Source organism: Tachyglossus aculeatus, chromosome 12 (genome assembly GCF_015852505.1).
Source record: "Tachyglossus aculeatus isolate mTacAcu1 chromosome 12, mTacAcu1.pri, whole genome shotgun sequence".
Lineage (NCBI taxonomy): Eukaryota > Metazoa > Chordata > Mammalia > Monotremata > Tachyglossidae > Tachyglossus > Tachyglossus aculeatus.
In genome coordinates, this window is record NC_052077.1 from 25,774,404 (window position 1) to 25,791,267 (window position 16,864).

Below are 16,864 nucleotides of genomic sequence, written 5' to 3' on the forward strand. Positions count from 1 at the left end.
TCATCCCCCACAGCATTTAAGTACATATCTTTAAAATATATAATAAATATATATATACATATATATATAAAGTATATATAAATGTAATATATTATAAATTATTTCTTCATATTAATGTCTGCTTCCCCCTCTAGTCTGTAAGCACATTATGGGCAGGGAAATAGTCTGCTAATGCTTTTGTACTGTATTCTCCCAATTGCTCTGCACTCAATTAGTAAGCACTCAAAAAATATCATTGATTGATTAATTGAACTCAGATTACTGATCAAGTCTCTTGAGATAGCCACTGGGTGATAAACTACCCAATGTCTGAACTGGGATTCCCTTTGACTGTAGCCCCCAAATATGCATCTAGTTCCCAGCCGTGTCACAAATATCAAGCATATTGTGATTGGAGTGTCAAGAAAATTGTCCCCGAGGTTTATAGACCTACTCATTGCTACCATCTATTTATATTTCACATGATTTTTAAACTCTACCTATCATGGATTTCCCACTCAAAGCTGGGATAATAGTACTGCTTCATGGAATCCTGGAGTTTTAGAGGGAGAAGAGCAATGAGACATCATTCAGATAGTCTCCTCCCTCAGCATAGCATGTTGTCCCTATAAAATGTCTTTTCTGCTCCTTTTTATTCAGAAATGTGAGTGCTCACTGGGAATATTCCACAAATCAAACAAAACAAACTGAAGCTCTTGCTTTGTACAATGGCAAGTTTTCTCAGTTTTTCCAACAAGAGATGATTTGGTTCTTTGATATTAGAAACTGCCCCATATTTTGAAGTGAATGTAAATTTATTTCTGGGAGATTGTATACGGCCAAATGTGGTAAACTCAAATAACTAATTCATTTTAGTCGATGAATCTTGTCAAATGCAACTTCACATACCTGGGTTTTCAGAGGAAGAATTTAGGTTTATATACTTTAAAAACAGTAGTCTTCACACAGCTGATTTTTTTCACCCAATACTTCCAATACTGAGGTACTGTAACACCCAATACTGAGGTATTACCTTTGCAGGTCATAAAACATATTCAGTTCAAAATGTGGAAAAAAAGCAATATGCATGTTCCTTTAAAATTAAAATAAAGCCCACACTTGTTTTAAACTAACCTACCAAGGAAGAACGTTCAATAGAAAGAGCATCAAGCATAATATATGTTATACGTTTCCAACTAGGAGTATAGAATAGGAGACACTCGGCTTATCAGAGGGTTCAGTCCAATTGAATGGCAGCAACAGCATCACTAACTGCTTATTTGGGTTTCCCGTCCAAGCCAGAACTCCAGGGAAACAACAAGAAGCACCTTAGAGCAGCAGCTGTGGCAGGAATAAACGCTAAACTGTTTTTGCTCCTGCTGCCACCAATTTTCCACACTTAATTTGGCTCCACAGCCCCAAGAAACAAAAATTCTGGTAAGGCAGCAGCTGCAATGGATGCTGCTTCTCTCTGTGTGAGGAATACTCCCTAAGCCAAAGTGAAAATCTGGAGCAGAAGCAGCAGGTGAGGACGGGGTATATGGGAAGTGAAAGATGGAGGAAGTAAGAAGTTTCACAATGAGACAACCTGAGACCTCTGAAGGATGGTTTTGAAGGTGGTTGAAACTACCCTGGCCTGTAACCACTTAAGCCGAGCACCCAATTTATTCATTCAATCATATTTATTGAGCGCTTACTGTGTGCAGAGCACTGTACTAAGTGCTTGAGAAGTACAAGTCGGCAACATATAGAGACGGTCCCTACCCAACAACGGGCTCACAGTCTAAAAGTCAATAAACACTCAAAAACCATTGCTTGATTGTAACTTGCTTTGATAATTTCTCTCTTCATAGCAATTTCCTGAAAGACACTAAATATTTGGAACCATAAGACAAAGACCACTGAAAGCCAAACAAAACAATTTAATTGTATTAAGAATTCAAATTGGGGGATAGGAGAAGGGAGCAAGTGCAAACCGGGAAGACATGAAAAACATAAAATTAGAAGTATGAACAAGTAAATGTACATTAAGTGTGCTAAGCTTTCTCTTTGTTATTTCATCACCCAGTTTTTTATCCTTTTCTACAAACACAAAGCTTTTAACTTTTAATCCATATATTATTCTCTTGAAAAGTCCACCATTCTGAGATGATCAGAAGCCTGAAAACTATGCAGTTGCAAAGGAACCAGAAGAGGACTAGGTCATTCAGTGAAAAAAAAGGAGATACTCTTGGGTTAGAAACCCAGATCCTCTCTGGGTTTTAGGCCAGAACTGAATAGCTCCCTGGATTCTTTTATCAGAGACAGAACTAATCACCTTAACATATCACTCACCAAATCCCAAGAAGAAAAGAAAAGAGAGTCAGAATACCTGGGATTACCTCTAAAGAATCTTTCCCAAAACATGTGTCATCTCTTTTAATACCTCCACTTTCAGGTACTGAAATCAGGTTTTGGCTTGTCTTAGGTCTATCCCTAACAATCCAATGCCCAGCAACTACTTTATTTCTACATCTCGCGGAATATATGATTATCCGCTTGCTTAAAACAGAATATAATCAATTCATCAATCTTATTTATTGTGCACTTACTATGTACTGAGCACTGTACTAAGTGCTTTGAAAGAACAATACAACAGAATTGGTAGACCTGATCCTTACTCACAATGAACTTACAGTCTATAGAGAGACAGACATTAATTTAAATCACAGATTTGATATATAAGTGATGAAGGGCTCGGGGTGGGGTGAATACCAAATTGGTACACATCCAATTTCACAGATGATACAGAAGGGAATGGGAGTTGTGGGAAAACAGGGCTTAATCAAGGATGGCCTCTTGGAGAACATACTCCCAAATGGTTCAGAAATATACCTGGGAAAATGTCCTGGACAGTTTGATATTGTCTTTTCTACAGCTTTTTTCATTACAGGTAGGTTAATTTCACAAGTCCAGTGCCAGTCTGCTGAAGATGGCAGAATGGCAGCCCTGAGGCTCCCATTTCTACTTCAAAATCTACTGCACATTCCAGAGACAAATTCCATCGCCATTGGGTTATTTTCCCTTTTGTTTTAGTGCAAATCCTTGGTCCCACAACAGAACTTGATTCATATGCATTTAAAAGAGCTCAAAAATCAAGCAATTGCATTTATTGAGTGCTTATAATAGGCAGAGCACTGTACTAAGCCCTTGGAAGAGTACAATACAGCAGAATTAGCAGAAATGCTCACTTCCCATAACAAGCTTATAGTCAAGAGATGAGCTTAAATATCCAAATTGACGTGAACTTGGCTGCCCTGATCCCTCCTTTCTATACAACTACAGGCTCTGATAAGAACAACAAGAAAGCAAAAGCAAAGAAAAAACCCCAAAGAGCTCTGCATACAGTAAGCGCTCAATAAATATGATTGATTGATCTTATCCATCCCTTTTTAAACAAAAAAAGGATTTCTCCTAGTAAGACAGGGAAGATAAACACAGAGACCAGACTCTTGCCCTGAAGCCACAGAACAATGCTGTTACTGTGCCAAGAATTTCTCTTCTCTGGATCCTGGTGCTTTCACTAGTCTGGAGTAGAAATGCAGTTTTCCTCGCAACAGCTGCAAGCATGATCCCGCATGACTGAGGTTATAGCTATTATTTTGCTTTCTTCATAAATTTAGTTTTTAATGACATTTTATGCCTTCATTTTGCATCAGTAGGGATAATCATCTGAGAGGAATCTTCTACATTACGTTGTTTAAATCTTTCCAAATTGCCATATTTGATTTTTTTTAGGATGGATGATACTGATAAAGTAGGAGGGCAAGAGAGAGATACTTTGAACAAGAGACAGGAGAGTCATGAAACTATTGAGACTTGAAAGCATGACCCTAATTAGTACTTACATTGTGCAGAGCACTGTACTAAGAGCTTGAGGGACTACAATATGTAGAAACTAGCCTGTCTTGAGATTCTTCACTTTGCTTACTTCCACAGTCGCTCTGGTCACTCAAATAATGACCCAATGACAGATACGTTGATATCCTTTCCAATTTCAATCTTACTGGGATTAATCCACATACTTAACCCATTAGACCCCAAGGGCACGATCCTGAAATACACATACAATCCACTATTGACATTGCTCTCTTTGGTATGCAGTTTATGGAGCAGCAGTGAACTTGACCTGGAAATTGACTGAAAATGTTTTCCAAAATTCAAATATCATTAAGCAGTGAAGTATGGCTGTGAAGCTACCCAAGCTTTAAATTTGTGTTCACCTTCTATTAAGGTTAAAACCACCCTGGAAATCCTTGTCATCTTTATGAAGATGTTTTTCCCTATGTTGCGGATGTATTTCTGAAGTGTTCTACAGATTCAGGGCTCACATTAGTAAGTATTATGATATCCAAGGATTTCCAGGGTGGTTTAAACCTTAATAGAAGGTGAACACAAACTTAAAGCTTTAGATAAAACTTTTTATACCTACTGGGCTTGTGACCTGATTTAACTACTGACAAAAAAATTAAGGAAAAAAATACTCGATACTATCCCTGCAGCAGTAATGTCTTTACTAAGCACCTGATATAAGTGAAGCATATGTAACCTTCACTGTATTTTAGTATCTCTGCTTCTGCTTTCTTCTTCTGTACTGTGGAATTTTATTCAGGCTTACTATATACCAAAGACTGTACTAAGCACTGGGATAGATGCAACACAACAGTATCTGCCCCGCTTGGGGCTCACACTCCAAAAGGGAAGGAGAACAGGAATTTTATCCCCATTTTTAAATATTAGGAAACTGAAGCACAGAAATTTAGTGACTTGCCTAAGGTCTCAGAGCAGGTAATAATAAAACTGGGGAAGCAGCAGGGCTCAGTGGAGAGAGCACAGGCTTGGGAATCAGAGTAGTACATGGGTTTGCTCCACCACTTGCCTGCTGTGGCGTTTGGGGCAAACCACTTAACTTCTCTGTGCCTCAGGTACCTCACCTCAACTGTGAGCCCCCCTTGGGACAACCTGATTATCTTTCATCTACCCCAATGCTTAAAACAGTGCTCAGCACATAGTAAGTGCTTAACAAATACCATAATTATCATCATTGTTATTAATAATCAGGATTAAAACCCAGATCCCACTTCCAGTCCTGTGCTTTCTACACTAGTCTACACTGCCTTTGTGTAATTCATCTCTGTTTAGTCTACCCTCGGTAGACTAAATAATCCTGTTTTGTAGACTAAATAATGATAATAATCCTGTTTTTCCACATGATATTAACTTTTGCAGTGTATGTGGTGTGTGTGGAACTGACGAGGCTGGTGGCATTTCCTACTCACATTGGAAACTCAGAAAAGCTAGAGAAATAAACTTGTAAAGGAATTTGGGTAGCTTCACAGCCATACTTCACTGCTTAATGACCCCTGCAATGGCTGTTTCAGTATGATGCGAGAGGGTGGGTATTATCTTGATAGACAGCCACACACCCCCACACACAAAAATCATCTTGGAGACTCTTATCGTTCTCGTACTGTATAAGCAATAATTAGCATTTTGTCCTGATGCTTAATTAAAAACCCTAAATTTGGAATTTTTTTTTCCTAGAACAGACACAAGAGTATGCACTCCTTAATGAGGTCAAAGGTCTAGGATATCAGCTATGATTTAAAAAAATGCAAAAAGTAATTCTGTTGTGTAAATGGCAAGAGAATTCCTACTTTCTTAGGAATACCTTGTGCTGAAATGAAGGAATTTAAAGTCTAAGTATACAACACTTGGAAATTGTACACTCTTTGAGGACAGGGATCATGTCCACTTATTTTTTTGTACTCTCCCAAGTATTTAGTACAGTGCTCTGCAGTGCTCTGATTAACTGAACAACAACAATCAATTGTTATGAAATGACTGATACCTTGTAATTACTTTAAACAGAAAAACCCATAAGTTACAATGATTCTACCTCTGAATATAATTAAAAAATACAGATGGATACAAAAGAATATTCTACTGGGAATATATTCATCATTAGATCCCTGTGGACAGGAATTGTCTCTACCATCTTTGCTTTACTGTACTCTTCCAGGTGCTTACTACAGCACTCTGCACACAGTAAGTGCTCAATAAATATGATTGGTTAGTTGATGCTGCTTCTCAGAACTAGGTTAAAACTATGGGAATGTCAATTAGTAATCTTTTTTTTAATGTGTATAAGCATGTGTATAAATTCCAGTCTGTTACCTTCACAAAAATTGTTTTTCTCACTTACCGCTCTAAATATTCATATTTAATTCCTTATATGAACTTTACTGTGCTGTTTGATCTTAAATACATATTTTTGACTAATTATTCCTTCCTTAGAGGAATCAGATTTTTTTCGCACCCAATATGAATACATTTGAATTGTTTTCTTCTTGCAAATATATTTTTATTAGATTTTACCAACAAATACCACACAAGAGAGACTGAAAAAATATTCCCCTTCTCACCCTAACATCAATGCTCACTGGAGTTGCTTTGTTCTCCATACTCTGCATAATTAATAACTACTTTAGCAATCAGTCATGCATTCCCTAATGGCACCTCAAGCATCGAATGTCCCCACCAAACCCTCCACCAAGTAACAATAGACTACATTACAGGGTACTTTCCTATCCAAACCTACTTAATTTGAGTTAAATCACTGGGAAGGATTTTATCCATTAATCTAATGTAAATAGTTATGGTTTATGTAATTGCTCCAATTACATAGTGGTCACTGAGCAAACCACAATTTTATTTTGAGGACCAGGACAGGCCTTCAAAATACAATTTCAAGTAGAGCACAAAACTTTCAACAGCTAATTATTCATGTTTCTGTACATAAAAATATATTCACAATATATACATCATTACAGATGCCCAAAATTCAACTACCTCAAGTGACCAAATCTTAAATAAGGAATTAAACCAATCTGAATCTCATATCCACAATTATAAAAATGGTAACAATGATGGGAAATGCGAACTAAATTGGCATGATGGAGGAAATCCCCTCTCCCCTCCTTCTGCTCCCAGATTTTCTTAAAATTACTGAACACTTCAAAAAACAATAACCATATGACCAATGCTGCAACAGCAGTTTAAGCTTCAGCATGTTAATCAGAACACAATTCTTTAGGATTATCTATTATTTCTGTTCCACAGTTTATCATTTCTAGTACGAACAGTTCTAATGCAAGATTTGTGATCGGTTGAATTAAGTACAAGAACAAAATACCAATGAAGAGACTAGGACACATGAGAGTTTCATACGCTTAAAATGGTAGTTAGTTTTGGTGAAGCGATTGACAGGGTTCTGATTTTTCCTAATAAAATCCCACAGATTATATCAAGAAAGGATGTAACCAGATGATCTAATAACACATTTACACCGCGCGAGAGAGTTGCCACCATTCTTCGGCTACTTAATCATCATTTAAAAAGGCTGTTAAAACCACATTACACAAAGTAAAACATAATCTATTATAAATTAGTAAAGAATTAAACAAAAGTTTTTTTTATCCTTCCTAAGGGATCTGAAACATGCCCTGTGTCCTCTCTCTGTGTGGCCTCCAAACAGAAACAAGCATGCACTGTTTTATTTCAGTTTTGCTTCATTTCTTCCCAAACTCTCACTTCTAATCTACCAGATTTTTTCCTCCCTTAAAATAAAAAAAAAACTCCTTAGAAACAACATAAAAGTCCACTAGATATGGTTTAACTTCAGTTTTTATTATTTATGTGAGAAATTTATTGACTTTAATGACAGGAGGTTTTGTTATATTCCCTATGTTGAAATTAACATTTATTTCAAAATATTAGTGATTTTCATAAAGCATTATTACAAAGCTATGTGCTTCAATGAGCTTTATGCTGTACATCCTATTATTTCCAGTTTGCTATCAGACTTAAAAATATAAAACTCTGCAGTTGATAGCCTACATTATATAAGAAATACAAATATGAAGAACTCAGTTTGTATATATTTTTTTTAAAGATTGGAGTTTAGAGTGAGAAGAAAAAAATCAAGGGGAGTAAGTAGTTATTTTAAGTGGATAGTTATTTACATGAAAAATATGTCAGATGTAAAGGTAAATCAAATCAGATGCTATTCATCAACTAACTGTATGCTCTTCATTCGCAGAATCAGATACACTCTTTAATGAATTTCTCTAGGTAGGAATCCAGAAGAAAAAACTAGGGGCAAATCGACAACATCTGTAATTTGTCACTTCCTGTACTTAATTATTTTTTATGACAATCACACGATATTGTTGTAGGATAAAAATCCCATTCTTCTTCGACTGACACCTCAAATGCAGAACACTGGGTGGGCCAAATTCAATGCAACTCAATCAGAATCCAATTATTACCCATCTCACTTTCAGGTCATATCTCATTCCTAATTCAAATTATTTCGTTGGTCCGTGAGCATCCCAGAAGATGACAGAAAAATAAGTGTTCAAGATTCCCACCTGATATCAATTACTAATAGTAAAATTGACAGTTTTTAAGGGCTTATTATTGGTCAAATACTACACTGGGGTAAGTACCAGATAATCAGGTCAGACACAGTGCCAGGATTAGAATTAGAATCCTCTGATTCCCAAGCCCACACTCTTTTCACACCACCACACTGGTTCTTTTCAAGGTGAATCTAGTTGCATGCCATAGTTCTCTGATAAATTATCCTCTACAGAATACTGGTAATTCTGGTGCAGATTTGTTTAAAGGTACTCCGCAATCACTACTGATTTCAGTGAATTCATGGTTCAGTGACCTTTCTAAATTACACAACTTTATGGTTTATAGGACTACTGGTGATCACTTCACTTTTAATTCTGAGACTATATATCTATGAATTTGGGCCTAGCTAACTCCAAAACTGGGCTCAAATATATAGTGGATTACCTTTTGATCCAATAGCGTAGTGATAAACTTAGCATCTTGAATTAAAGAGGTATGAAAGTATGATCTAGATGATTGATATGTAAGCCAGTAGGGACTTCAAGACTTACTCTAGACAATCAGTCAAATCTACTGAGTGCTTACTGGATAGACAGCACTGCCCTAAGGACTTGGGGTAATACCATAGAATTGGTAGGCACAATCCTTTTTTTTATGGTATTTCTTGAACACTTACTATGTGTCAGGCACTGTTCTAAGTGCTGGAGTAGATACAAGATAATCAGGTTGAACACAATCTGTGTCCCACAGCATGGCTCACGGCGTTATTCCCCACTTTACAGATGAGGTGACAGAGAAGTGAAGTGACTAGCCCAAGATCACACAGCAGACAAGTGCATAGTGGATAGAACCTGGGAGTCATAAGGTCGTGGGTTCTAATCCCAGCTCCCCCACTTGTCTGTGACCTTGGGCACGTCACTTCACTTCTCTTGGCCTCAGTTACCTCATCTGTAAAATGGTGATTGAGACTGTGAGTCCCACATGGGACAGGGACTGTGTCCAACCCAATTTGCTTGTATTCACTCCAGTACAGTGACTGGCATAAAAGCAGCATGGCTCAGTGGAAAGAGCACGGGCTTTGGAGTCAGAGGTCATAGGTTCAAATCCCGGCTCAGCCAATTGTCAGCTTTGTGACTTTGGGCAAGTCAGTTAACTTCTGTGGGCCTCTGTTCCCTCATCTGTAAAATGGGGATTAAGACTGTGAGCCCCACTGTGGGACAACCTGATCACCCTGTAACCTCCCCAGCACTCAGAACAGTGCTTTGTACATAGTAAGCACTTAATAAATGCCATTATTATTATTATTATTATTATTACATAGTGAGCATATAACAAATACCATGATTATTAAATGGCACAGATGAAATTAGAATCCAGGTCTTTCTGACTGCTAGGCCCGTGCTCTAACCACTAGATAATGCTGCTTGGTTTACAAGCTAGAAAAAGGGGCAACAGCTTCTGGATTTTCTGATAATTTCACACCCCAGAAATACGCCAGGCCCAAATTTAGCTCTCCCTATTTAGGAAGGCAAGAGCTCATTCTGGGTGGTACATTTCCTTGTCCAATTGTAGGAAATGTTGAGTGAGTAAAATGGAAAGACAACATCCCCTCAATTGCTCCAAACCTATGTGTGCATACCAATCAATGAACAGCATTTATTGAGTGCTTGCCTTATGCAGACTACTGTCTTAAGTGCCTGGGAGACTACAGTAGTCTTAGTAGACACGATTAATGCCTCCAAGGTGCTTACATATAAAAAAACAGTTACCAGGTGATTTTGGATTACCCTAGAAGATGCTCAGAATGAATGGCCCAAAATCCTGATATTTTGGCAGTTTTGACATCCCAAGAGGATGGAAAACTCGGATGGATTCTGTAGACCTGCCATTCCCCACTGTCTCAGCAATGACAGCATATCCTAAAATTAGGAAGGTTTTATTGCAAGCATGAAGATAAAGATAATTAATAAATAAATCTGAAATTTCTCATTCATGTTGCCTTGGTTAAACTGTAGAGACTGCAAACTTTTCAGTGTCAGAAAATCCATCCCTAAGGGCTTGCTGACCTCCTTCATCCTTGTTCCTTCCTTTCCTGCCTAATAAGAAGACTGGCTAGCAAAGCTATTATCAAAGCTGTATCTAACCCTTTTTTCCCCCAAGTTGGGGAGTAGCTGTGGTGTCAGAAGGCCCTGCCTCCATTTTAGTTGGCAGCAGCAACTTTTACATACGAAAATGTTCTTATCTACTAAGTCTCTGAACAACTGTTCAATTGATACTGTTCTGGAATTTTTGCCGGGCCTCATGCTGGATGTGCTGACCTAAGAAAGATCTTGGCTGCTTCCCTAGATGACCCTATAGGGAGGGTGACCTGCAGGCTTATTTGGTGTAAATTACTTTGCCCATCCTTATACAGAACCTACCATGATAACCAAGGATATGTGTTAAATTATTTATAAGGTAAAATACATTAGGAAACAAAGACAATATTTTTAAAACTTGAATGGTATAAATAAGGGATGAAGGATAGACTGTAAAATTCTTGTGGGCAAGTATCATGTCCACCAATTCTGTTTTACTGCACTCTCACAAGTGCATAGTAAAGTGCTCACAATAAGTGGTCAATAAATGCCACTGACTGGCTGATTAAACAGATGGGAAAGAGGAAACAGGTCACGTGAAAGAACAATTTTAAATCACAGGACAATACCTGCATTCTCTGATTTAGTGAGAATATTTTAAAGTTGGAAACAGTAAAGATAGAAAGATTACCATTCGTGCAACTAGTTGTGAGAATGACACCTAATGACTGCAGAGGAGAAAATGATGATCACACTGATAAAGAAATAAATCAATTTATTGAAAGGATTTTTCAGAGTGATATGCTATTTAACTGGACCTTTTATGTATCTCAACCACTTTTCTAACTTGACTTTGTACCACTCCATTGCTTTGTCAGCTGAAATTAGCTGTTTCAAATCATAGCACCAGAGTATGAGATCTTATATTTTTTTAGCTTTATTAAAGAACATTTGAGAAACACATGGAGTACCAAAAACAGATTAAGAAATTTTTCTTAATCTAGTATTTTTCTAGGAAAATATGTGAGAAATGTACATTATTTAGTATGGGCACAAGCCTAAAATGAATTTAGAATGTCCATTCAAACTTTGTAGATTTTGACTATGTTGCTTGAATTGCAAGCCCCTACTACATATTTTTTTAATTGATTTCCTAACTTCTCATCGACTTTGAAATGTCAGATTTCCTGCAAACAGGAGACAGATTCCTTAGTCTGACTATATTCTTCTCAAAGCTAGAAAAATGCTTAATTTCATGGCACTACATTAGTAATACATTTTCTGAAGTTTCTACATGAGTAACTGAATCCACAGTCTCTCATCCTAGAAAAAAGTCATTTACTTCTGAAGCCCTGATAGAGCAACCAGGTTCCAAGCCAGAGAACATTTTAAAAAAAGAAAACAATTTAAAATAAGCAAAAAATAATTGACTAATTACCTATGAGATATACCAAACGTCACTTTCATTTCCTAAATCAACTAGGCCTGAAATCATATTACTTACTGGTACGGTAAGTGAGTAATGGATGCAGAATCCAGGTTCAGAAGGAAAATATTCATCAGACACAAATCTTATCCTGATATGATTCCCTTTAGAGATTTGCTTCCCTGGCACAGTACTGGAACCACACCAGCGCCCCAAAATAGTGCCATCGCTGGGCTCCTCAACTTCTACAAAATCATACCTGAAATGAGAGAAAAAAACACACAGGTATTTGATCTGATATTTTTGCAGAACTTAAATGAATGAATCATTTATTGAGAGTTTATGGTGTGCAGAACACTGTACTATGCACTTGGGAGAGAAGATAAGTTCCCTGCCTACAGGGAATTTACAGTCTAGAGGATTATCTTAAAAAAACAGCTACCCAAATCATAAATGTACACCTCAAATTGCTGTTGGCCTAATTAAATGCCATGCATAAATAAATATTGCAATACAGGGGAAAACTACTGAGTTACCAAATCATTTTTTGTGTTAAATTAGCCACCTCGGTGTGCCTATGTCATCTAGGTTTACCAAAGAGTAACTCTCTCCAGTTCATTTTGTGGTATGTTGATCTGGCCTAGTGTGATAATTTTCCCTATTTCCTACGAGAATGACCACCAATGAAGATCATTTTTGTCATCAAATGGTACTCTACTTTGAATGGTTCCCTTATTCTCAGTTATATAGTTGGCTATCTCTTTAGGCCAAACTCATTAGATAATTGTCTCTCCAATTCTCTCTTTGACCGACTCCAATCTGGCTTCCACCCTCTCCACTCCACAGAATCTGCCCCCTCAAAGATAAGGAATGATCTTCTTGCCAAATCCAAAGGCCTCTACTCCATCATAATCCTCCTCAACCTCTCAACTTCCCTTGACACTGCTGACCATCTACTTCTCCTGGAAATATTATCCAACCTTGGCTTCCTCTCCCAATTCTCTTCCTATGTCTCTGGCTGTTCATTCTCAGTCTCTTTCACTGGCACTCTTCTGCCTCTTATCCCCTGTATGAGTCCCTCAAGGTTCAGTTTTTGGTCCCCTTCTATTTTCCATCTACACCCCCTTGACTTGGAGAACTCATTTGCTTCAACTACCATCTCTATGTGAATGATTTCCCAAACTACATCTCCAGCCCTGATCTCTCTCCTTCTCTGCAGTCTCCCATTTCCTCCTGGCTTCTGAATACTTCCACTTGGATGTCCTGCTGACACCTCACACTTCTCCAAAACAAAACTCTTCAATTTTCCCAACCAAGCCCTGTCCTTTCCCTGATTTTCTCATCATTTCAGACAGTACCATCATCCTCACTGACTCACAAACCCCTAACCTTGGCATTGTTCTCAACTCATCTCTCTGATTCAACCCACATAATCAATCTGTCACTAAATCCTATTGGCTCAACCCTCACGTTGCTAAAATCTGCTCTTTCCTCCCCATTCAAATTGTTATACCATGTTAATCCAAGCATTTATCCTATCCCGCATTGATTACTGCATTTGCCTTCTTACTTACCTCCCTGCCCCCTGTCTCTGACCACTCCAGTCTACACTTCATTCTGCTGCCCAGATCATTTTTCTCCAAATGATGGTACCCCACTCCCCAAGAACCTCCAGTAATTGCCTACCTATCTCTGCATCAGAAACTCCTTACCATAGGCTTTAAAGCACCTTGCCCCCTCCAACCTCACCTCCCTGAATTTTAATACGAACTAGCCCAAACACTTTACTCCTCTAATGACAACCTTCTCACTGTATCTCAATCTCACCTATCTCTCCACCAAACTCTCACCCACATTCTGCCTCTGGCCTGGAATGCCCTCCCTGTTCATATCCAACAGACGTTCAAAGCACATTAAAAGCACATCTCCTCCAAAAGGCCTTCCCTGACTAAGCCCTCATTTCCTCTTCTCACACTCCCTTCTCCATCACCCTTGCATTTAGACTTGTACCCTTTATTCACCCCTCCCTCAGCCACACAGCACTAATATATATACACCCATAATTTATTTACATTGATGTCACTATCCCCTCTAAGATGGTACACTCACTGTGTGGGCTGGAAATGTATCTACCAACTCTGTTACTGTACTCTCTCAAGTGCTTAGTAAAGTGCTCTGCATGGAGTACTCAATAAATACAACTGATTGCCAACTTTATTTCAAGTGGAAATAAGGGCAGGAAAGGTGACAAGGGTGGCAAAGGGGACAATAAAACCATTGTATTATTTTACAGAATACCATTCAGCAAAATCTTACGCATTATCTTCAACATCTTCAAAACACTTGGCAACCTCCTATAAACCGAGGTATAAAAGTGTTTTAATGACTTAAAACCAGCAAGTCAGGAATAGGCCCCAAAATAGAACTCAACTAATTCCCAATCTATTGTAAAACCCATTCATTTAAAATTAGTTTGTCTCATAGCTGGTCCAGTTTTGACAGAATGTACTGTACGGAAATACATTTGGCCTCTGAATAACTCAAAGAAAATGCAATATAAAATTCAAATATTGGGATAGATATTTTATGGATACTATGAAATATATTCTTGCAATTTTTTCAGGTCAACAGTCATACCGAAATCTGATGTCAATGTTAGCTTCTAATGATAAAATGTCACTTTAAAGAAAATTTCCTAAGAAGAAAATAGGAAAGTTGGAATTTAAATGTGACTTAACAAGGAAATGTATCATATGGAAACACTTTATAATCAAGGGTGCCCTTATGAGAGTTTTACTGTTCACAGATTGCCTTCCCTTTCCCTCTAATGAAATTCACTTGTTTTCCCTTTGATTGTTTAAGTTTAACATTAAGTGTAATATTTTCCACCTTAGAATAGGCTCCTACCTAATCCTTTCCTGCTTACAAAATCCTTTAGAAAATTATAAATGAGGTTACTCTTTAACAAGAAAAATCTGAGTGAGTAAAATTTAAATAAAGTCTCCTATAAGGAACAGAGTTAATCATGGGGACAGTAACATTCATTTTTTAAAATCCCAAAGTCTTCCAAATAAGCCAAGAAATGCTTAATGTGCAAATTATTACTTCTTACAATATTCCACTAAAGTTGTGCCATAATTTTGTTTAGTAAATTTAAGCTTCATAACGATCCCCAGTTCTCCAGCAAGACAGCAGGTAATAAATTTTTGTATTACATGTTTGTGCAAGTTTGTCGCATGCATTTATTATCTCTGATTAAGGGGATTTCATTTTTGTTTGAGGATTTCATTTAAAATAAATGAGTACATTATTGAAAGAGTACTAGGTATTCCGATGTGAAAATCATCATTGGGTTCAACAACCCCACTGTGAGCCCATTGTTGAGTAACGACCGTCTCTACTTGTTGTCAATTTGTACTTCCCAGACACTCAGTACAGTGCTCTGCACACAGTAAGCACTAAATAAATATGGTTGAATGAATGAATGCTTCATTGCCACAGCAATCTAATTTCTGAATTCATCCACTTATTCTGCCATCAATTTTTTTAATATTAGTACAGTGCTCTGCACACAGTAAGCACTCAATAAATATGACAATGAATTAATGAATGTGTGTACATTTATATGATAGGCCAGTGTTAAGCTTGCATGCACAGTTTGGGATGTCAGTGGCTGAAGTTTCCCTTTTGTGGTTCAAACTCCCCTAAAATGAAAGAAGACCACAGAACTAAAAAAGGGAGGCAATAAAGCCCTCTGACACCTGATGTGTAAAATGAAAACAAAAAGCACCACTCTGATATACAGAAATCTCCACATCTCCAGGTGACTATTCTGGAGGCTCTGTAATCCTTATAATACACTCTCAGGGATTGTATTCCAGGGTGCCCAATTGCTCAAATCACTATTTAAAGGATTTACTAAACCTGTTTTATGAGCCAATCAAACATAACTTTCTCACGGCAACTTGATACAGTACATACAGCACTAAGTGGTTTATAATGATTACTCCCTTTCTCTAACATCTCCCTTGGGACCTATAGAGGATTTATGTTCTTTTATGTTCAACAAACAAGTCTGGTGTTGTAGACAAAACTTTAGTTCTCATGTGGGAATTTTCAAGTTATGAGGGCTGTGTTCTTACCCAAGTGGAATGGAAAATAGTATACATTCAGATAAACAAACACCACTAACAGAAATAAAGAGTCTTCATACACCTCTCTTTTCACAGAGATATTAACTTTCAAATACACTATTTCTGGAATTTGCTAATATTTTGTCAATTAACCTGATACCAGTTCATGATGACCATTCTAATGAAACCCTGCCAAGAGGGTCAGATGGTGGCTGTTAAAATTCCATTTGGAGTCTGAATTTGCTGTGAAAGATATGTCTGGCACATAGTACGCGCTTAATAAGTACCACACTTATTATAATGCAATATTATTGAGCACATATTGTGAGCAGAGCATTGTACTAAGCGTTTGGGAGACTACAATATAATTTTATTATGCTTTAGTGTTAAAGGCTCACACAAACTCAAGGAGAAAAAAATCCAGCCTTCCAATGAATATATTTGCAGATCCATGTCAGGGTTGGCCAATTAATTCTAATGGGCAATCTATTAAATCCAGGATTGCAAGATCCCTGAAATGATTTTAACGCTAAATACTTATTTGTTTTTAAGGAGAATTATGTAGTAAGTATAATCTTTCTTTATTCTGGTCTCTTCACAGCCTTAGAAATTTGGCATCAAAAGCTTTCAGCAGAACAGCAATTATATTTCCATACCTAGGCCCAATGGAATACATTTTTGCCATCATGAAAGAAAATTGTATGAGTAGATTGAATTGATACAAAAGTCACACTATTCACACCATCAGTCTATTAAATGGACTAAATAAAGGGAAATGTCTTTGT

General features: G+C 37.4%; 1 protein-coding gene across 2 annotated transcripts in view; it reads right to left on the reverse strand.

Moving 5' to 3' along the window:
- The window catches only part of PDGFC (platelet derived growth factor C), a 181,536-nt gene that overhangs the window by 37,203 nt on the left and 127,469 nt on the right, over positions 1-16,864 (reverse strand). For both annotated transcript variants that reach the window (XM_038755299.1, XM_038755298.1), the window contains one exon: positions 12,025-12,205. In XM_038755299.1, coding sequence (XP_038611227.1) covers positions 12,025-12,205 — 181 coding nt within the window. The remainder of the gene's footprint in view (positions 1-12,024; positions 12,206-16,864) is intronic.